The sequence below is a fragment of the Arabidopsis thaliana genome, chromosome 4 (genome assembly GCF_000001735.4).
Source record: "Arabidopsis thaliana chromosome 4, partial sequence".
Lineage (NCBI taxonomy): Eukaryota > Viridiplantae > Streptophyta > Magnoliopsida > Brassicales > Brassicaceae > Arabidopsis > Arabidopsis thaliana.
Genome location: NC_003075.7, coordinates 15178907 through 15205394, shown reverse-complemented (window position 1 = coordinate 15205394; position 26488 = coordinate 15178907). Strand labels below are relative to the sequence as shown.

The following is a 26488-nucleotide window of genomic DNA, read 5'->3' as shown; positions in this document are numbered from 1 at the left end:
ACTTTTGTATTTTCACATTAATGACGTGGCGTAAATCCAATGGTTGATCCTTTTTGGGTAAAATATGACAACCAATTAACCAGTCGATATTATTATTATTGTCCTTTTTCGAAAGCAATTCAATCAGATCATCAAATTAATGACATTCATCTACTTGCCTGCTAACTAATCGTGGAGTACTAATTTTACTATATCCAGATTAAACCATTAGATATTCGATGCACCATTTAATTTCTCGTTAACTAAGCAACTTCTATTCTGAATTTTTCGATACTCGTTTTTTTAATTGCCTGAGAGCTAAGAATCTTTGTTTTTCTCTCCAAACAACACCGGCACGTTAACAATTTTATAAGTACGTATTATGTTATTACTATGCTTGATCCAACACAATTTGCCCTAATTTAAAAAGAATTTATGTAAAGGTTGGAATCACGATTCGCGATAGCTAAATCTATACGATTAATTGATTGGATCACAGAATCATGACAAATAAGTACCGCTGGATTATCAGAGATGTGTCTGGTCTATCGTTTGCTTTATGGCATTAACCAATTTATAATACTAGTTTTAACAAGACAAAAGTATAATTAATTAGCAACTACTCAATAATAATTATATGTACGTGGTACGTGGAGTTTGCCAACTCAAACCAGAAGCAATGACATTAACGTAATTCATCTTTTCATTAATTATAATCTCCGGTGTATAAAGCAAGGCCTAGTTGAAAATGCATATACTGATAATATTGAAAATGTATATTATTAATATACTCCAAAGTTCTCCAACGTTGCGGTCTCATCAAATCATCAGCCTCACAAATGTTTTGTTCTTCTCTAAGTTTCCCAAAAAAAAAAAAAAGGGGATGAAGTTCGATTATAGTCTATGATTCACAGGTGTTCAAAAAAAGGACAGAAAAAAGTCTCATTAAACCCAAAAAAAAAAAAGATTATAGTTTATGATTTCTTATAAGTTATATATTAGTAAAAAAGAATTACAGGTGAGTAAATGATCAAACACAAAACAGTCCAGTGATCTTCCAAACTTGATGTTGTATTTGAGTTTTGTTAAATCATTACAGAGATGTCTATCATCGTAATCCTTCGCTTTGAGCTCCTACTTCAATTCTTCAAAAGTGCAAATGCCTTCATCATCTCTTGACATTTATTTTTATAAAAAGGCTTGAAGAAAAAGAGAAAAATATCACATGCCTAACAGGCCACAGTTTATAATTTTATTAGATTTAGGCCCACTTAAGGACAGCCCATGGTACTTTTGCCAACAGTTTAATTGGCTATCTCTATGATATATCTCTGGCTATCTCGTTGTTAAATGGTCAGTAGCTATTATCCATGAAATTTGTGTATCAACGGATAGTCACGAGTAAGTTATTTAGCAACTGTCGTTTAGCTATTTAGCTACGTACGAAACTAAAGTTTTAACTACGAAAATTTTCATCACTAAAATTGTATTTGTTTGTAGCATGAAATAGCTTTTTGTTTACCTAATCTAAACCAAAATTGAAAATATATATATGAAAAATAGAGTTAGTTAACATACAATGATACAATTTTAATCTAGGCGAACATGGGCTTCAGAACTAGATTCGGATATAATTAGCTAACATCATAATCTGAATTGTCATCTCTAAACGAGTTCTAAACAGTTTGATTTCATACTACACAGAAAAATAACCGTGTAGGTATATTTCTACATTGTCTTAGGGAGGATTTAAATAGCCTCGTGACGACTGGTTCCTAACACATAACATAACAACAAAACTTAATAAGACAGATACTAATGCACGGAATAGATGTGAACATCACATTTTTTGTCCCGTTTCTTGCCCAACGTAAGCCACATGCATATAAACACTAACAGAAAAAGAAAAAGAAAAAAGAGAAACGTACATACCAAGAGAGCTGTGAGATATGCTGATACGTTATAAAGTCACCCACATGGAAATGCCAATAATAACGCTCAATAAACCAAAACGTGACATATATTACACCACACCAAATACATACGGCCGAAAAACCCTAATATATGAAAATTATAATGCGTTATTTAATTACATTTTTTTTTCTTAATCGGAAGATCTAGAATTGAAACCTAAACTATGATCTTCGAACTTTTCAACTTCCATGTAAAGTCCTCATGCGTTCATCGGTAGTCCAGGATTTAACAAAGAGGACGATGATATCACTTAATTACAAATCACTTGTTCTACTGACCAGAACTCGATTTTACACAGATCCAAAACTAGACTTTTGATCAAGTTTTCTTCTTTCTTTACCGAAGAAGAAGAAATCGAGGTTGTAAAGTAGAGGAACCATCACGACCGAGCACAAAAACACAAGCACCGGTCCAAATATCCAAAGCATCAACGGCAAAGCCGCGTAGAACAACCGATTCCCCACAGTATTCAAAATAAACCCTCTCTCTAGCAACTCCGCCACGTACTCCTCCGCGGTCATCATCATCTCGTCCTCCAACTCCTCAGGAGGAAAAGGAGTGTTGATGAGGATGTTAACTTGGTTGATGAAACGAATTGAGAGAGAGTGAGAGAAGAAGGAGAAGAGGAATATGGTGAGTATCGTGACGTACTTGAGAGCCACCATGAACTCTCCGCGAGCTCCAAAAACAGCGTCGTTTAGAGGCTTCTTCACTGCATATGTGCTGCTTAAAACCGCAGCTAGACCAGCGCAGAGGAGGATCGATGTTGTTGCCATCAAAGTCGACCCCATTATGCAGTTTCTAAGCGTTTGAACGGCCAAGATGTTCTTCTTGTCGTTGTCCTAATTTAATCAAATACATAAAATTAAAATCATATATTTATGTGTGTGAAGATGTTTATATAAGAAAATTGAAGTTACCTTGATGATGGAAGCGACCCAGAATCGGCGAGCTCTAGCGTTAGTGCCGATGATAGTGGTGAGAGGCTGTGTTCGTAACTTATGCCACAAGTAAACATGGTAAGATGCATACACCATTAGCCCTAGCGGCACCAATATCACATCTAAATAACATTCTCTCCATTCCATTTCTATCTTCTAAACTTATCCAAGTTCTATCTTCTTTTTATGAAGCCGTTTTCTATATGACTTCTTGGAAGGTTTAAAGACCCTATTTATAAGAAAAATTATAATGAAACACTAACCAAATAATTTAAAATAATTGTTTTTTTTTAATTTTATTTTTTGATAATGAATCGGATAAAAAAAATTTGTTTTTTTGAGAAATGACATAAAGGTGGATGGAGAGGGATGACGTGGCATATATTTGTCCTTTTGTTCGCCATTGTTATTTCCAAAGTGATCTCTCTCTCTTTTTTTCTTCTTCTTTGTCAACAAGTGATCTCTAGTTGGAGCCCATATCATAGTATATATAATTCTTGCACGCTTTTGATTTCTGTCTTCTACCATTTCTTTTGCTTTCTTCTTCTAGTCATATATATTTGCTTTTTTAAAAGGCCTATGTTAATCATGTATCATGTTTATGTAGCCGTCAAGTAAAAGTTTATGGTATTCCAACAAAATAGATGTTGTGTGATTATGTTTTAATAGATGGATGTTTACAACTTATGTAAAATTCGTGACATTTTTATTGAATAAACTGCACTAGATTTATTCATTTTTAGTTATTGATAGTGTAGTGTAATAGATAGCAATTAATTTAGAAGATTAGCTATTCGTACTACTAAAAGTCTAAAACTATCCCCTTTTTTGTATACTACATAACTTGAATAAAATCTCAACACTTAAACTTTATCATCCTCCTTCAGTAGACTTTTTTTTTTTAATCATTTTATCAGATAGCTAATCATTTTCATTTCATTTTCTAGTAAAGTATTCTTCTAATTCTAGCTATGAACATATCTATTATGAATTTATGATCTAGATATTCTTGAAAGGATATCAACATGATGTATGTATCTATGTATACATTAATAACATATGCATCACGTTGAAACGTATTCATGTGACATACAATAAAATTTCGAAACAAATAGTCGGGCTTCTTTCCTAATACCTGGTGAATCCGACAGATAAATGTTGATAGACAACACTAATATATCTTCTTCTTCTTTTTTTTTTTTTTTTTTTTTTTTTTTTTTTTTGTCAAAAACACTAATATATCTTACAAATTAAATGATATTATATATACTATGGAAATGGAGCAATAAAAAATCTGCCAATAAGTAACTAGTAGTACTGCATAATTTCTCGAGGATACAAAATGAGTGAAATCTGACGAGGACCATATACAGATATTGTGGGTGATTATCATATATGAGATAAGACACAGACATGAGATGAGGCTGACCTTTAACCATCGCCGATTAGTTTCATGCATCCCTCTCATCATGACTAAGTTTAATTGGTTTTGGGTGTTTCATTCACTATCGTCCTTCACGTTGGAATTCTAGCTGTTACTTCCACAATTCACACTAACTTATCTCTTTTTGGTGTTTTTAAATCTTTTAAATATTACAATTTTGTGTGGAGTAAGCGCTACAAAGAGACGGTAATTAATAACATTTATAGAGCCCCAGAATATAGGGTTTTGGATTTATCTCAAAGTATAACTTTTGTTTTCTATCTAAATCAGATGTATATAGCAAATCACCAATATCAGGTGAAAAATTTAATACCTAATAACTTTTTTTTGTTGTAATTAAGAGATTCTAAGCCAAAATTCGTACATTTCTTTAGATTCGGATAAGCTTTTAAAACCTTTACTCGGACTAATGGACTATGGTACTTTTCCAATCGAGCAATCCCATATTTCATAAATTCAAATATTCACTGTATCTGTATGTTCATTTTTTATATATGATATTCAGATATCTTGAATCCTATATCTTAGATATATTTTAAGACAAGCACATTTAGGTATTTAAGTACTTTCGATCGAATGTTTGGTTATTCTTATTCCGTTGCATCATTACATGCATGAATGACCGATCCTCTTGAAAAATTCTTCCACTTTCCAAACGCAGAAAAAATGAATGGGCATATTTATTTCATTTATGACAGCATTGCAATGAACATTCTATTAAAACGAATGACATTATTCATCTAATAAATTGCATTTTTTTACAAAAACTACCAGTTAATTCTTAAATGAATAACAAGAATTGTTCCGGTTTAAATGAAAAGGGGCCAGTTTGTTTAGTCATTTTGATGAATTGGTTTAACTTTGGTTCTGTTTTATCCATGCTTGTGGTTATACTTACATGATTCTAATTATCTTGAAAGTATTTTAGCTGTAGAAATGGACTGATTTTTTGAATCTGTCATTGCTATATTTGACGAATCAAAATGAGAATAAAGTAAAAATAGAGATGCAATAATTGTTTAAGAGTGTCAAGCTTAATTTTGTTGTGACGTTCTTGGACGGGAAGTGCGGCTTGGTTCCTAATTTGAGTCCTTTGTAATTCAAACTTGATAGTGCTCCTTCTTTATATCCTCATTAGTTAGAACTAAAGGAAACTTCAAAAGCTAGATCAATCATCGAGGAATATATATATTGGGTTCTTTAATAATTTCAAAATGTATTATTTATAGAGCACTATAGTTTCTTGAATAGGCAAGTTGGCTGCGTTCTTGTTATTATTTGGACGTAGTTTTTTCATATCAATGTTTGTGATTGTTTTCACTAAAACTGTTTCATCATATCCTGTCAAATTGTGTGACGTGAATTTTATGCATCACATAATGAACAAGAAAAACTATTATCATGACATATATACGATCGGTGACACAAACGATATAATATTTTTGAAGGATGTATAAAAAAGTGATAAACAATACTGGAATAGTTAAAAGCGGTAAGAAAAAATCGCAAATATAAACTTATTACTTAAAATTTTACCAAAAAAAAATAAATCTTATTATAGACAATTTCACATATGTGATATATACAAGTATATATATATATATATTTTTTTTTTATAAAGAGACACATATTTAGAACACAAGGGTTAATTATAGCACATGTCTATGATTAATCATATATAGTAGCATAAGATGTTTGTCTTTAATGCGTACGTGTCAGATTTATAGATATGTAGCATAAAATCGTGAATAAATAAATCTGAAGATTTGCTTACTAAGCTAAACTAAACGATGTGTCGTTGTATACCTTTTTTTAGATACTTGTCCCTCACTAGACAAATTCCTTTGCTGCCTCGTCCCATAAGCAATGTGCTCCTAAGTATCTTTATATACCAACGAAGTGATTGGATTATACATTCGGTTCATATCTATTCTGAGAGGACTAGAGTTTGTTTTTTAGAGTGTGCTTATCTTAAAGATCATCAAATACGCAAATACTATGCATTCCAGCAGGAAAAAAAAAACGAATTGACTCAAAAATTGTGTTACCATCGATTGCTCATCTGACAAATAAAATAAACCTTTCTTGCATAGACGTACGGTATGAATCATATTTTTTTTTGTTGCTTGGAGATCGACTTAATGATAATGCGTCATTGTTCTTTGGCTTAGTCATTCGCCACAGATCCGACATTGTGTGTATTAGGCGTTGATGATCGAATCCTGTTTCCCACATAAGGAATTATATGCTCTCATTTGTGGAACCCAATTTTAAAAGTAATGCTGTTGATCAGTAATAATATACTTTCTTTGGCAACTTAAGTCTTAAAAGTGAAACTAAAAGGAATTTTTTTATCAACAGGTAAAATAAGTTTATCTTAAACTCTGAAACTCATTGGACCATTATTTTATTTTGAAAAATGTATGTTTGGCAAAAAAAAAAAGAAAAAAAAAAATCTCAAACTGAGTCAAGTATCAGCGCAATCTTATAGAATAGTTCGGTATAAAAAGAAAAAGAAAAAAAATCGTTCTACATAAAATCTTCATATTTTGAATCACAAGAAACCAAAATCAAACGAAAGAAGATCTTGCAATCACAATAGTATAGTATAGTATAGTTAGAAATTTTGGTCGTATGCGAAGTCAAAAAACGTCACCGTATTTGAGAAAGATGGAAAACTTGGAGATAAACCTCATTGAGGATATAGACAGTTTTCTAATAAAAGGTAATCGGTTATTGTCTTGACTTTCATGTTACTCGGTCCATGCTTTTGGTTAAATCATAAATAGACTGATGCATAGTGACGTATTTAACCATTTCTTTTGGAGACTTGACACACGTCTACATACTTGCAGCTGCGCGACTATTTCATTGGGTACCATTAATTTGAGTTATTAACTTTCAAAAGTCTCTGAAAAAACCGTGTGTTTAATATCCGTTTATTATAGCCCAGTATAATATAAAGTACAAAGATAATTTGGGCTTCGGAGTTGTAAAATTAGGGTTTTCAATTAAGAAAAAAGGATTTGCTTGTTACAACCTTCAGGGCCTAGTTTCTTTATTGAGGTAGCTAAAGACATGATAAAGCTAAAATTGTTCAGCAACAAAATTGGGTAGGATACTTGGTAGTATATCGTTATTATTTCTTCACTTTTATTTTCCTTTTATCAGCAAATATAGGTTGAGGCCTTGAATGGATTGTTTGAAGGTGGGTTTTTTTCACTGCTGAGGTGTTATTATACATCCATTCTTTCCTTCTTTTAGTCTGCTAGCGTACGTATCATACATTTATCCATTTTGTAAAACAGCAAATCAAATCTTGAAGACATTGGCAATCAGATCAAATAAAGGCAAATGCATGATCATGTTAAAATTAAACGGAATTGAAGTGTGTATCATATAATAAGGAGATTTTATATACTACAATTTACAAATAATTAATCATCTAAACCAATAACAATCATGAAAATCATTATTGATTTATGGCACGTAGAGAAATCAGGGAATAAAAGCCAGCTAGTTTTTCCGATTTTAATTAAGGTACATTTTCTTAATTATTCATAGGTGCTCAATCATTTATGTTTGTCTCTTCATGGTGGTTAGTACCATTTTACAACATAATTAAATTCATATTTTCATTAATTTATGTTTTACATTTTTTAATATCATGAAGTATGTACGGAATACAACCTACTAACCCCTTCAAGATTATAGAACTCTCGTATAGTACTCGAATGGCGAAGTAAGTATCTAATCATTTGATGAATTTGGAGCAACTAAACTCTTAGCATAAGTAATTATTTTAAAAACTAATTTACTAATGCGTACAAAAAAGGAAGAACGTGTATTGTGATATAGGCCATGTTGTACGGGCCACTACCACGTATTAATCATTTAGAGATTGATTGTTTAATGTTAAAGTATAAGGTGGATTGGTGGCCTATGGTCTCGTGGATAGCAGTTACGACGACGGGGGTAGACAAAAATCGGTGGACGATGCTTTCTCCAGCAGTTGACCCACCGGTGAATTGATTAAACTTTCACATTCATTTTTTCAAAATTTAAATCTCAATATAATAATATCAAGTATATGATATGTGTTGTTATCTACTACGTACTTTTAATCCAAGTTAAAACCCGAATATGTTCGTCTGCGAGTTGTAGAAAACTAAAAAACAACATATAATTATGTGATAATTAACACAACAAATATTCATTAGTTTAGTTTTAATATAGTTGTTGCTACTTGCTACACCCATGACCCATCATATTCAACTACATCTTTTACAACACTAAAATTATTATACGTATGTGCTATACTACTTGTATTCTTTTCTAATGATGATCAAATAATTAACAACAACATAAGACCAGGTGACAATAACCAAACTACTGATAAATAGTAAGATATTTCAATAATGATATTTCTGGTGCATTATAACGTTAGTCGCCGAATCACAAATTTAGAGTTAAATTTTGGGGTTTAATGATTTCTTTATTTACAGTTCCATTTATATAATATAGCCTAATAAACTCGTTATTATAAACAGTACTAATATATTTTGATAAAATAATATTATTATTTAAATTTATAAAATAATCTATGCTTTATGCGTAATCTTTGCTGATATATTCATTGCTTCCCCGCTAGTTCATCACCAGCACATGCATGCAACGATCGCCAGTCTGAAAACTTAAATGCTATAATATTGAATAGGCAGGCATTAAAAATAAGTTTCTTAATATATCAAATCGGCGTCAACTTTTTAGTATGCATTTTATGTAATAATAAGCCGACTTTATTCTTGATATCATAAGAAAATTAAACCAATTCGAATATAATTCAAATCATATGATTTAGTCGTTGTAACCAATCATTATTTTGGGTATATATATTTCAAATTCTCTTCGTTGATTTACTTAGAAATGCTATCTTTCTTAAACCTCTAGTTTTATTATATCGTAAAAATATCACCGAATTATATATTAGTACCGATGGATTAAAGCAAAGCTGTTCTTATTTGGAAAATAAAATGATCGGATTAGGAGAAATAAACACCACTCTATCAATAAACTAAAATCTGAACAGTAAAAAAGTTCACATGGGGTGGTTCAGTTAAAACCCGAACAGTAACGTGGAAACTGAGGCTCTTTACCGGCACGGTCCTACTCCTCCTTGTTCGAATTGGAACTTCTGAGATGCGTCGGTAAAAGTAAATTACTAATAATACTATTAAATACTCTTTTTTTTGTCGTTAACACTAAAATTAGGAAAAAAGCAAATCTAAATTCTATTATATACTAGTACTATATAGTTTTGGAAAAGGAAAAGAGTGTGGGAGATCCAACTGCTTAGATTCATGTGAACTGAAACTGTGTGAAGCCGTTTGCTTTGGAAACTGAAGCCTTCCCCATGTTTCGTGTTTCTTTTCTTTTCTCTGACCACAACAACACTACCACTTCACTTTCTTTCTTACATTCGAAGTTATTTCTTTTAGCTTCTAGTATTTATTCAGTACGTATGACAGTAAGACTATTTTAAAATTCTCTTTCTATTATACTATAAGTAAACAATTATCGTTTCAAGATTCAATGTATATTTTAGGTAGACCATATGTAATTTATCTCTATTTAAAACTAAATATTGTAAAGAAAGAACGTAAGTCTAACAGGGTTGTTTGTTTCAAAGATATATGTATAAATATAAACTTTTTATTTATTTATTCATGTGGATCAAAACGATGAAACACAGATGTAAAATATGAAAAATGTTAGGTACGCACCAACATTAATTAATATGTAACAGAAATAGACTAATCACTCAGTACCAAATTCTTAGTTAAAAGCTCATAATTCATTTCATCCGATGATATTATAGTCCAATAAGTTTAAACAAATGTAACTGATTCAAAAGAAAGTAGGAATTTGTTCGAAATGAATGAACAGAAAGAGTCATCATCTCGAATGAAAATCTTATTAGGATTCTACATAAAAATAATATTTTGCATTCAATATTTTATTTTACAATTTTTACGACGATAAAATGGCTGAAAGAGTAAACTAAATATAAATCTCATCTTTTCTTTTCTTTTTTTTTGTTATCAAAGAATATAAATCTGAATTTATTGTGGTGTTGTCAATAACAAAAGTGTTAAGTACTTGCGAATTTGAAACGCAATTCCAAAAGCATAAACAAACATGGCCTTAATAACGACTTAAGTTAAGAGAAGGTCAAACAAGATGTAATACCATTAACTAGAGGTTTCCAACTTGGTTAATAAGAAAATCAAAAGCATATGGTTAGTCGAATATTTTAGACATTTAATTTCAAAACTAATCTATAAATTAATTAAAACAAGATTCCCAAATGTCATCAGCACCTCTATATATCTCCCTAATCTCCAAAAACCCACCATGTCTCCATTACACAACACACAGAGATAGAAACACCAAGAACAGAGCCAGTTTCTTCTTCTTCTTCTTTAGTTTCCGCCATGGAGGCCAAGAAGTCAAACAAAATCAGAGAGATCGTTAAGCTTCAACAGATCCTCAAGAAATGGCGAAAAGTTGCACACGCATCAAAACAAGCCAACAACAACAAGATCGACAACGTAGATGACAGCAACAACAACATCAGCATCAACATCAACAACAATGGAAGTGGAAGTGGAAGTGGAAGCAAGAGCATCAAGTTTCTGAAGAGAACACTATCCTTCACAGACACAACAGCTATTCCTAAAGGCTACTTAGCTGTCTCGGTGGGGAAGGAGGAGAAAAGATACAAGATACCAACAGAGTACCTTAGCCACCAAGCTTTCCATGTGCTGTTGCGTGAAGCAGAAGAAGAGTTTGGGTTTGAACAAGCTGGTATCTTGAGGATTCCTTGTGAAGTTGCTGTGTTCGAGAGCATTTTGAAGATAATGGAGGACAACAAGAGTGATGCGTACCTGACCACTCAAGAGTGCAGATTCAATGCCACAAGTGAGGAAGTGATGAGTTATCGTCATCCTTCGGATTGCCCGAGGACACCATCTCACCAACCTCACAGCCCAATGTGCAGATAGTTTTTTTTTGTTATGTTTTGATTTGCTTGTTGCTTTGAACCATTCTTCTTCCTCTTCCCCATGTTCCCACTTTTTCCCTTGGGGGTTTGGACTTTGTGTACTATGCAACTTCAATGAGAAAAAGAGTGAGATATAGAGAGATTTTTGAATAATGGAATGTACAAACGGATCATTTGAAACAGACCAAACAATCCTCTTTGGTTGAAATTTGAAACATATAAATGTAAGACCACAATACAATCTCCCCCTTTAAAGATATCTGTTATTTTGAAATATCATAAAAGTCAATCCTTCATCTCAGTAGATAACTCTAGAAGAGAATGTATTACATGGCTAGTGTAAGAATGATTTACAGCTTTAAGCAAATTTATTTACAGGTTTCAGTTTCCTTTTCCAACATCTTCGTTTGTCCTTTAAACTCTTAAGTAGAAATCAGACCCAAAACAGCCTAAATTTCCATATCAATTAAAAAGACTGAACCAACTTGTGGTGGTGCCATGTTAAGTATACTATAGTGGCTAGACTTAACTTAAGCCATTGACAAATTTGCTATTCATAAGGCAGTTTTAGGTTCCAGGGTTAGGCTTAGGAGACTTTGTTACAAAAAAAAGAAAGCAAAAGGTTCATGTTATGCATTTTACACCTTTTCCGGGAACTAGCCATGTGTATTGATGTTGCAGTTATGCCAAGTAATCACAGAGTTAACATAAACTACTAGAGTAATTAACATCCAATAAAAATAATAGTGTAAGAAGATGAGTACCTACGGAAATGTACTTTTTAATCATCAAGTAGAGACTCTGGTTGTTAAACTATTTAGATTAACAACGTACAGTATCCTATGCTTTTACAACCGAAACTAATGCTATAATAAGTATCTTAATTAGTGAATATTATAACAGAGTCACATGCAATTAACGATTAGTCTCTTAACAGAGTACGGCAAAATCGAAAAGGAATGATCTTGGTATCCTCCCAAAATCAATCAAGATTCAAGAGAGAGAGAGAAGGAGGCATTCATGGAATGATATGTCCTCTGTGATCACCTGGTTTAAGGGATGGTCAAAGTCAAAGCTTAAGCAGTGAGATCTGATAAAACGGAAAAGTCACATGACATCTGCACCCTGAGACTTACCACCATCTAAAGCAATCACTCAATAACACATGTGTAATCATCTCCTGAACCTGATCTCGAGGATACTGAATAGTTATGATTATATGAGCAACTAGAAGGAAATGCAGGTTATATCAAAGACAGCAAGATCCAGCAAGAGATCTAACATGAACAAACCATAGGCCTCGGAATCTTAAAAATTTATTGTGACTGAACGTCCATGACTCATAGTTTACTGCTTTTAAGAAGATTGGTATTCAAAGTTATGAGCTAAAAGACAATTAGAGAAACAATAGATATGCTTATTTTCTAAGGCACTCATCATTTGTAAAAACACAGTAACTTTTCAATGAAATTACAAATCATAACTCATACGAGTTCGTCTGATTAAATGATCATGCAAGCCCAATTCAGTTCTCGCTAGTAGTTTCACAAAAGTCATGAACATTCGATTTCTTCAAAACATGCCAAGAAGCATTGTTCCACAAGTCTTATTTCAAGTGAAGCAATAGCAGTCACTCTAGTATAAGTGCAAGTATCATCAAGAGTCCAGAGGTTTCCCATTCTCAAGATCCTGCTTAAAGAATGTTTTGAATGTGTCCATCCTCGTCTTTGCTTCTGGTAATCTCCTATTTTCCAGAAACTTCTTGGTCGCTGTTACGAAATCTTCCTTGTCATGTTGTCTCCATTCCTAACACAGTGTGAACATTTATAAAGATTTGAACCTTTCACAGACTAAAAACAATAAGCTAGAATATGGTATAAGATTACAAACCTCGAAATCCCATTCTCCATAAAGATCCGGATCATCTTTGTTCTTCCATACATATGTTTCGACTTGCAGCTTCTCTGAAGTATCCTGCAGATGACAAAGCATCAAAAGGTTTTAATCAGAATCTTATCTTAATAAAACCTAATCCAATATGTAAGAATTAGTTGTTCCAGTCAAAAATGTAATTACCGTCAGCATTACTTCAACAGTCTTTCTGTCATATTCAACATCTTCAAACTCATCTAACATCTTCAGTTCATCATCTGTTATGCCCTTTAGCACCTGCAAGACCAACACAGTACTTCAAAATTTTGAAAAATCTCAATATTAACAGTATACACTAAACAAGGAGGGCAACAAAATCGTCTCTACACAATAACACAAAAGAACAATGGCCTTAACGTTCCTCTATGGCTTGTCCTAGTGTTTTCCATCCTTCTACATACATAGTACATACAAAGAAACGAATGTGAAAAAGGGAATCAGGGATGATTAATGAACCTTTCCGTTGACTTTTCCGGTACCGTCCGGTAGAATTGTTGGATAGACACGGCCTTTGAGTCTAAACCTGTGACTGATATCCCAGAATCGCCGTTAATCAAAACATCAATTGGATCCAAAAACGAACGAAATCAAGACAGATAGAGTCAGAGATAAACGCACAAGCCGGAGAGTACGGCGGAGACATGGTCAGGGACGCGATTAAGAAGCACGTATACGACTTCGGGTTCCTGGAGACTGCCATAGACAAAGAGATCGTAAGCAGCTTTCCCTGACAACATACTCATCCTTCTTTGTCTCTCCTACTCCGTCCAGTTCCTGCGACTGAGTAGAAGTTCAAGTGTCCCTTGTCCCGCCACGTGTCAAGCATATAAAAGGTTGTGATTACTATTTTGAACGATGTTTTTTCACCATAAACTCTTGGTCACTAAAAAAGAACTGAAAATCAATTTCGGAGAAGATGGCTAACATTTCTACTGGATCGATTCGAGAACAGAGGAATTAAAACCATAGCCATAAGAAACACGATATCCGTTTAAAACAGAAAGATCGGGTCATTCATTACAACAGAACCTCAAACAGAGTTTAAAGTCTTAAAGACACTGGAAACTGTAATGAAATATCTAAAATGTTTGCCCAACAGAGTAAGATAATGATCGTTGTTTGCAGATCACATGGCCATTGGTTCAGGACCAGCAGCGTTCAGAATGTCTAAGAGTGAGTTTTGGGGCTCCAATTCTTCGTGCCAAAGCTGCAACTTATCTCCAGGGTAAAAGTTTCTCGTCACTCCCTCTGAGTTGATCTGTTCAAAAACATCAAAAACAGTTTGCCAATTAAGTACCATTAAGGAGGTTACATAAGTTTCGCTTCAGCGAGCTTCTGGTCAGAGAAAGATCTTACTATGACAGTCCGTACGACACCACCACTGGCTCCATCACGGGCGATGGCTAGTGAAACCGCCTTCACAACAAGTTGCTGCAATATAAATACACAAGCGTAAATACAATAGCAACGACCAGTTATACAAATGGGGTTTGTGAGATTTTTGCATATGCAGATACAGTGATGTGAACCGCGTTACCTCTGCTTCTTCTTTGGTCATGTTATCTTTCCAAGCCTGGTCGAAGAACCCGTAGAGATAGCTCGAACCAGAGCCTACACAAACACACACAATTCCATTAGTTGTTAACAGAAGCAAAGGGACCATTCAAGTTAGTAAATAGCAAAGACCAATTAATCGAATACATCTTTGTTAAAACCTAAATATCATAAGACTCATAACAATATAGTTTTTACCTCCAATGGCAAACGGTTGCTCGACTACAGTTCCACCGAGTGGGATCCCGTAGATCTTCCCACCCTCATATTTATCCCATCCTCCAACGATGAGACCAGTTTGGAGCATGTTCTGCTCAACAAAGACATACAATGTTTCAGTTAACAATCCATGTAATCAAAACAAGGAATCACCATACAATAACAAACTGGATATGATTTGGAGTATAGAAAACTGAGATACTTCTTGAGCACTACATACAGTAGCATTACAACAGAGACTTTCTACATTTCCATTAATAGTGTTCGTACTTTAGACTAGAGAACAACCATAACAGTAACACTACGAACAACAAGAGATTCATAAATACTAGCATCCTAGGTTTGACATGTAACATCAATCTCTATGCCCCAAAATTTTCAGCTTTAGTCATAATAAAGCAATAAAAACATAAGCAAACTGTCATATTTCCCAGGGTCAAACTTCCAAACAAAAGTTATCCGTGATTGAGTCGAGTATGGGTATGTTTTCTCTACAAGAAAATGGAACAACATCCACATTCCTCACTACTCTTAGTCTAAATTGCTGGTAAAACAACCAAACCAAACGGCAAGCTTAAAAGCAAACTTGTACCTTGTTATTATATGCGAGCATCCTGATAAGGTTGGCAGAAACCTTAACAGTTGCGGGTTGTCCATGCTGAATTCTGCAAATCATAAGAAAACGAATTATTAAATCATCCGGATATATAAGATAGCATAAGTATCAAGTCATGCAGCTTCGTCAATCAAGACACTCACGTATGCTGGTGAAGGAAGTAGCGGACATAGTCAGATACAACTTGAGAATCAGCAGCCTGCAAAAGGAACAAGAAGAGAGCTTGTTGTAATCAATATCCCATTTGCAAGTAAATCAAGAACAACAAACATTCGAGTAAGAAACCCAGTAAGCAAAAGAGATTCAATAAGAAGTCTAGCAAGCTAAACAGTTTCCACAGCAGAACAGGTCAAACAAAAACAAAAATGAAATCCCTAAGAGAGATTATTACCGATCCAGAGCGGCAGACGTAGACATTATCTGTCAGTTGTGTAATCTTATCAGAAGCTCGATTCGCTACGTACATACCTGCGCGAGTAATTTACAACAGATCCCAAATTTAACAGCTTTCTCTAAATTACCCAAATAGAACAATCGATTAGGATTATTCTTTGTTCCGATTGAAACGAAAACAAAACTCAAATACAAACCCAACGAAGAGGAACTAAAACCCTAGAAAAGTAGAGAAGGGGGGAAATCTCACCGGTGCTGGTACGTGAGTCGGCTCCGAGGACGACACCTCCATTGTAAGTGACGCCGATGATGGTCGTTCCCATGGAGTGAGGTGCATCGAGATTGAGATCCATTGCTGTAGAATTGGAAACTTGTCAGAAACGAAACGAATCGCTGAGTTTTGCGAGTATAAATTAGATTCCGGTGATGACTGATGAGAAGAAGAAGCTTGAAAAAGAAGAAGAACTCTGGCTTATACCCCAAGTCGGCCTCTCTCCTTTCTTTTTTTTGGTTTTACTTTTTTTTTTTGTTTTGTTAGGCGACAGATAAAAAACGTGAAAGCCCAATATCTATTTGTCCTCATGGACCTTCCAAATAAAAGCCCAATACATATTTGTCCTCATGGCCCTTCCAAATACAAGCCCAATACCTACTTGTCCATGGATCTTCCAAATACAAGCTCGATACACATTTCAGTTATTTGCTCCCACGGTGAAGGAATTAGGAATGTTATCAAGTTTTCTCTAAGGTTTTGCATTTTGTTGAAATGTGACGTATGTTGTTCGATCTTACGTTAGTTTATAAACTTTGTTTTAGCTTTAATCTTCTTCAAAAGGTGCACAAGTAGGCACTCGTTAGGACAACACACAAGACAACAAAGTTCGAAACACACAAAGATTACACTTCTCTACTCAGAAAACAAACTTACTTTGTTATTATTATTAAAAAAAAGACCTGATTTCACTCATCTCTAAAGCCAATTAAGAAGAAAACTACAAGAGTTATATTGTAGTGGCAACAGCTTCTGGATGATGAGGTAGTATCTGATGAGCCGTGGGGACATTGTTCTTCGACTTGTTAGCTACACGGCTTGCTCTTGATTCCTTCACCGGTGTCACCTTCTTAGTCGAGGACTCGGCCAGAACCTTCCTCACCTCGTTTGCCAGCTCTATAACATAGTCCTCCTCATGCCCTGTGTGAAATAAAAAATGGCTTAACACATCAAAAACAATGTCTCTCTTAAAACCATCAAGGTCAGAACCTTTGACTACAAAGCCTGGGCAGATGTTCTATTCATATAAAGACTTCAAATGGAGCTTGGACTAACCAATGTCGTGCATTGCCTTCTCGAGCAGGAAGAGATAATCTCTGTTGTTACCACATGGTCCATTGGCTGTCGCGATTTGTCTTTGAATATACAAAATAACAGCTAAGTGTGAGGACAAGAATCTGGCACATAAACTAAAGGAACAGAAGAAATTGGGCTGGAAGCTAAGTGTATACCTTGCCATGTCTTCTAATGGCGCAGGTCCGAGATAATACTTGTTGGAGACCTTGTCAGGAGTAGAAGTGAATCTGAAGATTGTAAAGAAATGCATCCATCAAAATCACAACACAAAGATTTGTAGAAGAAAATAAAAATCGATGTGAGAACAGCTGTTGATGGATCCGTGTCATAGGAAACAACTTACACTATCACTCCAGTTACAGCTGGCTTTAGAGGATCATCTTCCTGTGTAAGGAAGAAACTTTTGAGGTCAATTTTTAGTAGCATAAGGAATAATAGGCTTATTCAATAATCTCGGCTGAGTCCTGACTCACCTTGTAAAAGTCTACACTTGTCTTGAGATCATATTCACACTCTCTACGTTCCAAGTACTGTGTACAAATAGAAAGATCAACACAAAGGCATGACCATGATACATCAAGCGATCTAGTTTTCAGATGCAAGGACATACCTCCATAGCCAGACGTTCTTTTTCTGGTCCTCCACGGACACAGAATGCAGTACCCCACTGTCAAGAAAGTATTGGAATGTTAGTAAGAAAAGAATAATGTGTGAGTAACAAGCAGGCCTCATGAACAGACTCTAAGATCCTATACACATATTAAGAATAGCTACTTACGCATATGGCTTCTTCAGCTTTCTCGAGGGTGCAAGTTCTTGCAGGGTGTTCTGGTGTACCTCTATGATCAATGCAAGCTACCAAGTCAAATCAAAACACAAATCAATCAATCAATAATCAACAGCTGGGACGAATAGATAAATCAATCAAATACGCAAAGAACCAAAACTGTTATCTTAACAGAAAAGGGTTACCAAGATCAAAGACACGTTTATATCCCTTGATGAAACCTAACACTTTCTCATCGTAGTGAAATCCTGGGTTCCACACAAGAGAGCCATAGCCAAAGACCCACATCACCATTTTCTGCAGTTAATTGCTGTACATACACACACACAAAAAAAAAGACAAAATCTAAGATTTAGACACAAATCATGATTTTGTGGATGGTAAATGCCAGAAAAAGGCACCATGTAGTAAAGACAAGACAAGAGCTAAACAAGTAAGACAAATCACGATGGACCAGCGTTTCTATTGTCACTTCCTCTTTAAATGTAAACAGATAAGCTCAAATATTGGGTTCTCTTCAGGACAGCTCAGAGTTCATAAAAGAATCAAATCTTCTCCCTTTCTTTATTTTGAAAAGCAAGGAAGATTTTCTAGGTAGGTTATGCGTTCCATAGCAATGGTGGTGCAGTTATAACCCGTAAATGACATGAATGAACAAACTTTTGGAACAAAGACAAAAATCTAGTAAACAGTGTTCCCAAATTCTAGAAAGAAGGGAAAAAGGTATTGACTTTTTCTAGCCAGATTTGGTGCAATAATCATATAATCAAACAGAACAGTAAGAACATTTCCTGAACTACAATAAACATAAACACGAGACAGAGAAAATCGCTGAGAACAGAAGCTACTTTAACCAAAATGAGTAAGATGAATAAAAATCAAAACTTTACCCTGGAACACGATCTTCGTGAAGAGAAAAATCAATCCCACCGTGAGACAAGATCTCCTCTCTTAATTAGATGATCCGAGAAAAGCTGAGAAACTCGTGGGAGGAAGAGAGATTGCAGAGAAAAGGGTTGAGCGAACGGCGTCGTTTCGGTTCGTATGGAGCTGGTAATGGTAATGAGACCACTAAGCTCCTTCTCTCCCTCCTTCTCTCTCTCTCTCGGAATCTCTTTCTCTCTGCTCTGCTTCTCGAGATGTATCTTAATGAGGAGGAGGCGATGTGTGGGAAGAAGAGCATTTATAGAGAGAGAGATGGAGACCGAACCGTATTGTTCATGCCACGCATGTTTTTTTTTTTTTTTTGTGTTCTGCAGATTTTTTGTCTGTTCCGTTTTCCATTCGTCACGTGACTGGCCGGTGAAGACGCTTGTTTCTAAAAGAAATATCTTTGTTCTCTAAACAAGGTATCTCATGTTAAGAAATTTTTAATCTAATTCATAAATTGAAATATTTGTTTTGTTTCTTATGGAAACTCATATATCCAAAATCTAGAATTTATTTGTTCATCTCACTATTTTTGAAGCCAAACACATTCCTAAAATATTCCAAGTTTCAAATAATTTGTCTACCTTGGTAGCTAAAGACAAAAAAGTGTTTTCCTTTTTTTTTTTATTGGCTTATTTAAAAAGTGTTAAAATTTGAATTTTGAGGCAAACAAAGACACAGTCACAAAAACACAAACGTCAGAATGTATTTGTTACACAAAGCCATATACATACATTGCCATCACCGACGTCACTGGTACATAAAAATAAGACTAAACTATCAAATGTTTCCCACGACTAATCGCTTCTTCTCGAATTATACCATAAAAAATATTTCTAGAAAGCAAAAACTAGATGAATCTCCACAAAAATATCTTTGTTTATTTCAAATATCAAATTGGAATAAATGCATTATTATAATTGTTACTATGCTTTTTGAGGATTGGATCACTCATCAGGCGAGTGAGTGTATTCTATATTGGATGATGAGGTCTTGTAATTTGGAAATGTTCAGTAAAATACTACATGTTAAAGTGGGTTCGCTTGACTCATAGTAAAGATTTTTGTCTAAAAATTTATACTATTAATTTGACAAAGAACAACAAATTATTTTTCTCTTCAAAATCAATATCTAATTATAGTTTGGGCCATTTAAACAAAAAAAATAGGTTTGGGCCGAATTCAATAAAAAAACGTTTGGGCCTGTTGACAGATAACATCAATAAAATTTGCTTCGGCTTCACTCGGTTCCTCATCGTCTTGGAGCAAACTTCAAAGTGACTTGCCTGGCGTCGACGTGTCGTTTTCCAGAAGCAGTTTCCGGCGATCTGGTAATTTTTTATGCTCAAAGTTGTCTTCTTTCTTCTTTCTTCTTTCTCCAGTTTGGAATTCTCCAGTCGTGTTCGTCTGGATTCTTGTTTGAATTTTGTATCTGATTTGTTTGGTACCGAGTTATTATTCTTCAATGTTGAAAAATCTAGCTGCATTTTTTGTGGAGTTTATCTGTGTACTTTAGTTCCTGAATTTCAATATCGCTTACCATTCTCAGATTTATACAAAACTCAGAAACATGAAGATGCACCTCTTTGGTTATTGTTCATTGACAATAGGTTTTATTAGAGTTTCAAATCACAGTTATGTTGTAATGTCTTTACTGATGATGATGATATTAACGAGGTTGGTAAACCAAATTGCAGTTTAAGCCTTTTTGGATGGAGGAAGGAACTTCAGGTTCACGGAGAACACGGTCTCAAGTTGCTCCAGAATGGGCAGTCAAAGATTGTCTAGTCCTCGTGAATGAGATCGCTGCGGTTGAAGCCGATTGTTCGAATGCTTTATCTAGCTTCCAGAAATGGACAATGATCACAGAGAACTGCAACGCTTTGGATGTTAGCAGAAATCTAAACCAATGCAGGAGGAAATGGGATTCTTTGATGTCTGATTACAATCAGATCAAGAAGTGGGAATCTCAGTACCGAGGCACTGGTCGTTCCTATTGGTCCCTGAGTAGTGACAAGAGGAAGTTACTTAATCTCCCGGGGGATATCGATATCGAGCTTTTTGAAGCCATCAATGCGGTTGTGATGATCCAAGATGAAAAAGCTGGGACTGAATCTGATAGTGACCCTGAAGCGCAAGACGTTGTTGATCTCTCTGCTGAATTAGGTACACTATACACTATCCTTTTCTTGCCCCATTACTAAATGAAACTAGGCCTTTAAGGAATCTTAAGAACAAATAGTGCATAGACAGACTTATTCACTTCTTCAAGATACAGAATGACGAAAATTGTCGGTGTAGTTATAGTTGAAATATATGTAGAACACTTTGCTACCGTGAGCTACACTATGATTATATTGCTCTTTTTGTAGTCACCATCTTCAGGTAAACTCTGAACTGCTATATTTGGAGTTACTCGGATCAGTCCAGAATCACTGACACACTGACACTCTTCTTATGCTAACCATTTGAATCACTCTGGTTTTAAATTCAGCTTTTGTAGGATCAAAAAGATCAAGACAGCGAACAATGGTCATGAAGGAGACAAAGAAAGAAGAGCCACGGACTAGCCGAGTTCAAGTAAACACTCGAGAGAAACCTATAACTACAAAAGCAACCCATCAGAACAAAACCATGGGAGAGAAGAAGCCGGTGGAAGATATGTCCACAGATGAAGAAGAAGATGAAACAATGAACATAGAAGAGGATGTAGAAGTGATGGAAGCGAAGCTAAGTTATAAAATTGACTTGATACATGCGATAGTCGGGAGAAATCTAGCAAAGGATAATGAAACAAAGGATGGTGTTAGTATGGACGACAAGTTGAAGTCTGTGAGACAGCAAGGAGACGAGCTCATCGGTTGTCTGAGTGAAATTGTTAGTACCCTTAATAGGCTTCATGAAGTTCCACAAGAAATCGAGTGATTTACAATGTGAATAAACTATCAGTTGTAAATGCTTAGCCATGAATCGTAATAATGTTGTAGACTTGTAGACTTTCAAAAGCTGTCTGTAATCTGTCAAGTATACATACAAAACAGGGCAAAAGCATAAAAATCCGACTCCACTGGGGATCGAACCCAGAATCTCTGGTTTCGTAGACCAGCGCCTTATCCATTGGGCCATGGAGTCTTTTGTGTTTAACAATTGGAAATCGACTTTGTATAATAATTCGTACTGATTCTATACTTTCAAGCTATGCAATATATCCCAATGTTCTTTAGTATCTTACCAGCTTGTGGATTTGGTGTCCCCAAAGTGTATAAGATTTAACAATGTCATAAGTAACATAGTAAGAGGTTACATAGAATTTGTTCAGAGAATGTTGCAAACTGCAAAAAAGAAGAAGATAAATTATGGCTTTGGCACAGCTCTCGCTTGATTCATGGCATCCATAAGATGAGCCCTCAAAGCATCCGGATCACGCAATGATGGGCTTGAAGTCAAAAGTACCTGGAGGAAGAAACTCCTTGGAGAGCTTCCTCATTGCCTCCAAAGCAGCCGGTTCTATCATTCGTAGCTTATACCCAGACAAAGTTAAGTCTGAAATTCCAATTCAAGATATCCGATCTTGCGGTGGTGTTCTCGCTTCCGTCCAGACTCCAAATATATTTTCTGTCTGAATATCAATTACGAAATAAAGGGATCGCCATCCAAAACACACACATTTATAACGACCTATACAAGACGAGCGTGGTTTTAGTTTTACACTTTTTAATTAACTGTTTTATGTTTACCAAGCTCCTAATTTGACATGAAATATGGAGCCAAAAGTTTTGTAGAACAAAAAGCTGTCGTTGATAAAGGGATATTATTTCAGACATTGCAGGATTGAGTAACACACCGTTCTTTGCTCCACAACAAAATAAAGTATTTGATTGGTGATGATTACAATTTACAAGTTTACAACAAGAAAGCTTCAAAATAAAGCATTTCTGCACTTTAAAAGATCGCTAAATCTGATAGAGGCCATTTGGTTATGGAAAGATATATAAACATTACAACATAAATTAACAAAATAAGGATATCTATAAGAAAATCCATGAAACTACACTATGTTTTGGATTGCGTATATATTTTAGACTAAATAAAAAATAGCAACTAGTAATATTTGCGCGATAAATAATGTGGAATGCAATACATTTGAATTTCTTAATCATATTTTGGTTACAAAAATCTAGTACATATATAAACACACGTAATCAAGGTATATAATAAAAAATCTATGAGTAATCATACCATGGACAAGCTTACACAGTACTTGGTTCCACGTTGTTGGCGAAAACGATTGTGTGCTTTGACCTTTGCTGTCATTCACCATCAGCCGTCCTTTCATACTTCTTCCGGCAAGTCTCCTCTCATTTGATTAATTCATAGAGAAGCCGTCCAACAAATACGTCTTCCGACGTATAAATCTCTCTTCTTCCTCTCAAATCCCAAAAATTTCGATTATTTTTCACCGAAATGACCCGTGATGACAAATTCCCGATCGTATACTCTCTGTTATTGATCGTCTTGCTCTTCGTTTCTCCTATCTACGGCGACGGTGATGCTGATGCTCTATTGAAGTTCAAGTCATCTCTCGTGAACGCCAGCTCGCTCGGTGGATGGGACTCTGGTGAGCCTCCTTGCTCCGGTGATAAAGGAAGTGACTCGAAATGGAAAGGAGTGATGTGTTCAAACGGCTCCGTTTTCGCTCTCCGTCTAGAGAACATGAGCCTCTCCGGTGAGCTTGATGTTCAAGCGCTCGGGTCCATCCGCGGTCTCAAGAGTATCAGCTTTATGCGTAACCATTTCGAGGGAAAGATCCCTCGTGGAATCGACGGGCTTGTTTCGTTGGCGCATCTTTACCTTGCGCATAACCAGTTTACCGGTGAGATAGACGGTGATTTGTTCTCCGGGATGAAGGCTCTTCTGAAGGTTCATCTTGAAGGAAACCGGTTTTCCGGTGAGATTCCGGAGTCGTTAGGGAAATTGCCGAAGCTTACTGAGCTGAATCTTGAGGATAATATGTTCACCGGGAAAATACCGGCGTTTAAACAGAAGAATCTCGTCACCGTTAACGTTGCTAACAATCAGTTAGAGGGTCGAATTCCGTTAACTCTCGGCCTTATGAACATCACTTTCTTCTCAGGTATGAATCATCATCATCATCAAATCTGTTTATTTTTCTTTGATTAATTATCATCTGAACATCTTTCATATTATAATCTGATGTATATATATATATATATATATATATATATATATATATACTGGCAACACACAACATTTGTGAAAATTTTCCTAAGGACTAGACTTTATGTAATTATCACTATTCATGGGAAAATTTGAACATATTGGTCTTGGAGCCTTTGGTGAGTAGTAGTGAGCACGTTATTAGGCATTAAATTTTGCATGTAATAAAAAAAAATGTTTGCATGTAAAAGTTACAATATGAAATTTTATTTCTTCTTTTGACAAAATATTTGTGGAAAATACTCTCTTTGAAATGATTATTAGTGGGCCTATTGATAAATGGGCCATGTATGATGTTAATTAAATAATTCGTTTGGGCCTTAAAACAGGTAACAAGGGGCTGTGTGGAGCGCCATTGCTTCCGTGCAGATACACTCGTCCGCCGTTCTTCACCGTGTTTCTCCTTGCCCTCACCATCCTCGCCGTCGTAGTGCTCATTACCGTCTTTCTTTCCGTTTGCATTCTCAGCCGCCGTCAAGGCAAAGGACAAGACCAAATCCAAAACCACGGCGTCGGCCATTTTCACGGACAAGTCTACGGACAACCCGAGCAACAACAACACAGTGAAAAGAGCTCACAGGACTCCAAGGTCTACAGAAAACTAGCTAATGAAACTGTGCAGCGAGATTCAACAGCAACATCAGGAGCTATATCCGTGGGAGGTCTCTCTCCAGATGAAGACAAACGAGGAGATCAACGGAAGCTACATTTCGTTAGGAATGATCAGGAGAGGTTCACGCTTCAGGATATGCTCCGTGCATCGGCGGAGGTTCTCGGAAGCGGCGGATTTGGATCTTCGTACAAAGCGGCTTTATCGAGTGGTCGTGCGGTGGTTGTGAAACGGTTTAGGTTTATGAGTAATATCGGGAGAGAAGAGTTTTACGATCATATGAAGAAGATCGGACGATTGTCTCACCCTAATCTCCTTCCGTTGATTGCATTCTATTACAGAAAAGAAGAGAAGCTTCTCGTTACCAATTACATTTCCAATGGAAGCCTCGCTAATCTCCTCCATGGTAATATTATGGAACTCTCTAAGTGTCTGTTTATCTTCATCCAATGAAATGAGGAATCTGATGAGTTTTGTTGGATTGATTTTGCAGCTAACCGAACACCAGGTCAAGTGGTTTTGGATTGGCCGATTCGATTGAAGATTGTAAGAGGAGTTACGAGAGGATTGGCTTATCTCTATAGAGTGTTCCCTGATTTGAATCTTCCTCATGGCCATCTCAAGTCTTCCAATGTGTTGCTTGATCCTAACTTCGAGCCTCTACTTACGGACTACGCTCTTGTCCCGGTTGTTAACAGAGATCAATCACAGCAGTTCATGGTGGCTTACAAGGCACCTGAGTTCACTCAGCAGGATAGGACTTCGAGAAGATCAGATGTGTGGAGCCTGGGAATCTTGATTCTTGAGATTCTGACAGGGAAGTTTCCGGCGAATTATCTCAGGCAAGGGAAAGGAGCTGATGATGAGTTAGCTGCTTGGGTTGAGTCTGTAGCGAGAACCGAGTGGACTGCTGATGTGTTTGATAAGGAGATGAAAGCAGGGAAAGAGCACGAAGCACAAATGTTGAAGCTGCTTAAGATCGGGTTGAGATGTTGTGATTGGGATATTGAGAAGAGAATTGAGCTTCATGAGGCTGTTGATCGAATAGAAGAGGTTGATAGAGATGCTGGTGGAGGTCAAGAGAGTGTTCGATCTTCATACGTGACTGCTAGTGATGGTGATCATCGTTCTTCAAGAGCTATGACTGAGGAGTTCTCACTCATGTAATAGCTTCCATTGAAAGGCCTGTATCTCTCTCTGGTCTTTCCACTAGTCTTATTCTTCATCTAATTCTCGTTTCCTTGATATTTGTTGATCAAGTTCGTGTCTTTGTTTGTAGGTAATGAGAATTACTTTTTATTTTTTATTGCCAGGGTTATTTATTCGCATTCAGTTTTTTTCCCCCTAGTTTTAACAGATATGATTGATGAGTAAAGCTTCAAGCTTTTGTTCTTTTGTTGATTTTTTCACTTTTCAGCTATTTCCCCATTTTGTGAATATTAATTTCGTGCCATACTTTGG

At 35.6% G+C, this 26488-nt stretch overlaps 9 protein-coding genes, 2 long non-coding RNA genes and 1 other non-coding gene across 15 annotated transcripts; 6 read left to right on the top strand and 6 right to left on the bottom strand.

The window, feature by feature from the left end:
* Window positions 1-1832: 1832 nt before the first annotated feature.
* On the bottom strand, window positions 1833-3107 carry AT4G31330 (transmembrane protein, putative (Protein of unknown function, DUF599)). The gene is made up of 2 exons (NM_119282.3): window positions 2874-3107; window positions 1833-2795 (listed from the first exon to the last, which is right to left on the bottom strand). Exons 1-2 carry the CDS (start codon window positions 3039-3041, stop codon window positions 2244-2246), a joined length of 720 nt encoding a protein of 239 aa, NP_567872.1. The 5' UTR covers window positions 3042-3107; the 3' UTR covers window positions 1833-2243.
* A 6329-nt stretch (window positions 3108-9436) lies between these two features.
* Window positions 9437-9809, top strand: AT4G08435. The gene is made up of 2 exons (NR_142206.1): window positions 9437-9545; window positions 9667-9809. It is a non-coding gene; the product is annotated as an other RNA (long non-coding RNA).
* A 920-nt stretch (window positions 9810-10729) lies between these two features.
* AT4G31320 (SAUR-like auxin-responsive protein family) lies at window positions 10730-11686 on the top strand. The gene has a single exon (NM_119281.2). It carries the CDS (start codon window positions 10833-10835, stop codon window positions 11400-11402), a length of 570 nt encoding a protein of 189 aa, NP_194860.1. The 5' UTR covers window positions 10730-10832; the 3' UTR covers window positions 11403-11686.
* Window positions 11687-12798: 1112 nt separating this feature from the next.
* On the bottom strand, window positions 12799-14175 carry AT4G31310 (AIG2-like (avirulence induced gene) family protein; the record flags this gene model as incomplete). Of its 2 annotated transcripts, none has more annotated exons than NM_001342069.1 (5): window positions 12799-13207; window positions 13292-13375; window positions 13478-13570; window positions 13790-13862; window positions 13952-14175. In NM_001342069.1, 5 exons carry the CDS (start codon window positions 14074-14076, stop codon window positions 13058-13060), a joined length of 525 nt encoding a protein of 174 aa, NP_001329120.1. In that variant the 3' UTR covers window positions 12799-13057. The 2 variants fall into 2 exon arrangements, with proteins under 2 accessions (NP_001329120.1, NP_194859.2); NM_119280.2 differs by having other exon boundaries at window positions 13952-14070.
* Window positions 14176-14177: 2 nt separating this feature from the next.
* On the bottom strand, window positions 14178-16651 carry PBA1 (N-terminal nucleophile aminohydrolases (Ntn hydrolases) superfamily protein). Of its 3 annotated transcripts, NM_001203950.1 has the most exons (9): window positions 16594-16647; window positions 16366-16470; window positions 16114-16190; window positions 15866-15921; window positions 15699-15771; window positions 15086-15197; window positions 14871-14944; window positions 14690-14764; window positions 14178-14591 (listed from the first exon to the last, which is right to left on the bottom strand). In NM_001203950.1, the coding sequence occupies exons 2-9, from the start codon at window positions 16466-16468 to the stop codon at window positions 14460-14462; spliced, it is 702 nt and encodes a 233-aa protein (NP_001190879.1). In that variant the 5' UTR covers window positions 16469-16470; window positions 16594-16647; the 3' UTR covers window positions 14178-14459. The 3 variants fall into 3 exon arrangements, with proteins under 3 accessions (NP_001190879.1, NP_194858.1, NP_001031759.1); NM_119279.5 differs by having other exon boundaries at window positions 14239-14591; window positions 16366-16651; NM_001036682.1 differs by having other exon boundaries at window positions 14242-14591; window positions 15086-15200; window positions 16366-16632.
* Window positions 16652-16910: 259 nt separating this feature from the next.
* Window positions 16911-19620, bottom strand: AT4G31290 (ChaC-like family protein). The gene is made up of 9 exons (NM_119278.6): window positions 19141-19620; window positions 18436-18560; window positions 18242-18318; window positions 18074-18130; window positions 17937-17993; window positions 17807-17847; window positions 17619-17690; window positions 17443-17522; window positions 16911-17307 (listed from the first exon to the last, which is right to left on the bottom strand). Exons 2-9 carry the CDS (start codon window positions 18542-18544, stop codon window positions 17117-17119), a joined length of 684 nt encoding a protein of 227 aa, NP_567871.1. The 5' UTR covers window positions 18545-18560; window positions 19141-19620; the 3' UTR covers window positions 16911-17116.
* On the top strand, window positions 19390-19594 carry AT4G31280 (uncharacterized protein; the record flags this gene model as incomplete). The annotated part of the gene is made up of 2 exons (NM_119277.1): window positions 19390-19466; window positions 19510-19594. The coding sequence occupies 2 exons, from the start codon at window positions 19390-19392 to the stop codon at window positions 19592-19594; spliced, it is 162 nt and encodes a 53-aa protein (NP_194856.1).
* An 813-nt stretch (window positions 19621-20433) lies between the features above and the next one.
* On the top strand, window positions 20434-22207 carry AT4G31270 (sequence-specific DNA binding transcription factor). Its single transcript, NM_119276.3, has 3 exons — window positions 20434-20510; window positions 20877-21345; window positions 21674-22207. The coding sequence occupies exons 2-3, from the start codon at window positions 20892-20894 to the stop codon at window positions 22102-22104; spliced, it is 885 nt and encodes a 294-aa protein (NP_194855.2). The 5' UTR covers window positions 20434-20510; window positions 20877-20891; the 3' UTR covers window positions 22105-22207.
* A 31-nt stretch (window positions 22208-22238) lies between these two features.
* Window positions 22239-22311, bottom strand: AT4G31265. The gene has a single exon. It is a non-coding gene; the product is annotated as a tRNA-Arg (tRNA).
* Window positions 22312-22388: 77 nt separating this feature from the next.
* AT4G31260 (uncharacterized protein) lies at window positions 22389-22802 on the top strand (the record flags this gene model as incomplete). The annotated part of the gene is made up of 1 exon (NM_119275.2): window positions 22389-22802. The coding sequence occupies exon 1, from the start codon at window positions 22608-22610 to the stop codon at window positions 22800-22802; it is 195 nt and encodes a 64-aa protein (NP_194854.2). The 5' UTR covers window positions 22389-22607.
* Window positions 22803-23457: 655 nt separating this feature from the next.
* AT4G31250 (Leucine-rich repeat protein kinase family protein) lies at window positions 23458-26470 on the top strand. The gene is made up of 3 exons (NM_119274.5): window positions 23458-24313; window positions 24747-25433; window positions 25521-26470. The coding sequence occupies exons 1-3, from the start codon at window positions 23644-23646 to the stop codon at window positions 26192-26194; spliced, it is 2031 nt and encodes a 676-aa protein (NP_567870.1). The 5' UTR covers window positions 23458-23643; the 3' UTR covers window positions 26195-26470.
* AT4G31248 lies at window positions 24592-26263 on the bottom strand. The gene has a single exon (NR_142381.1). It is a non-coding gene; the product is annotated as an other RNA (long non-coding RNA).
* Window positions 26471-26488: the final 18 nt, after the last annotated feature.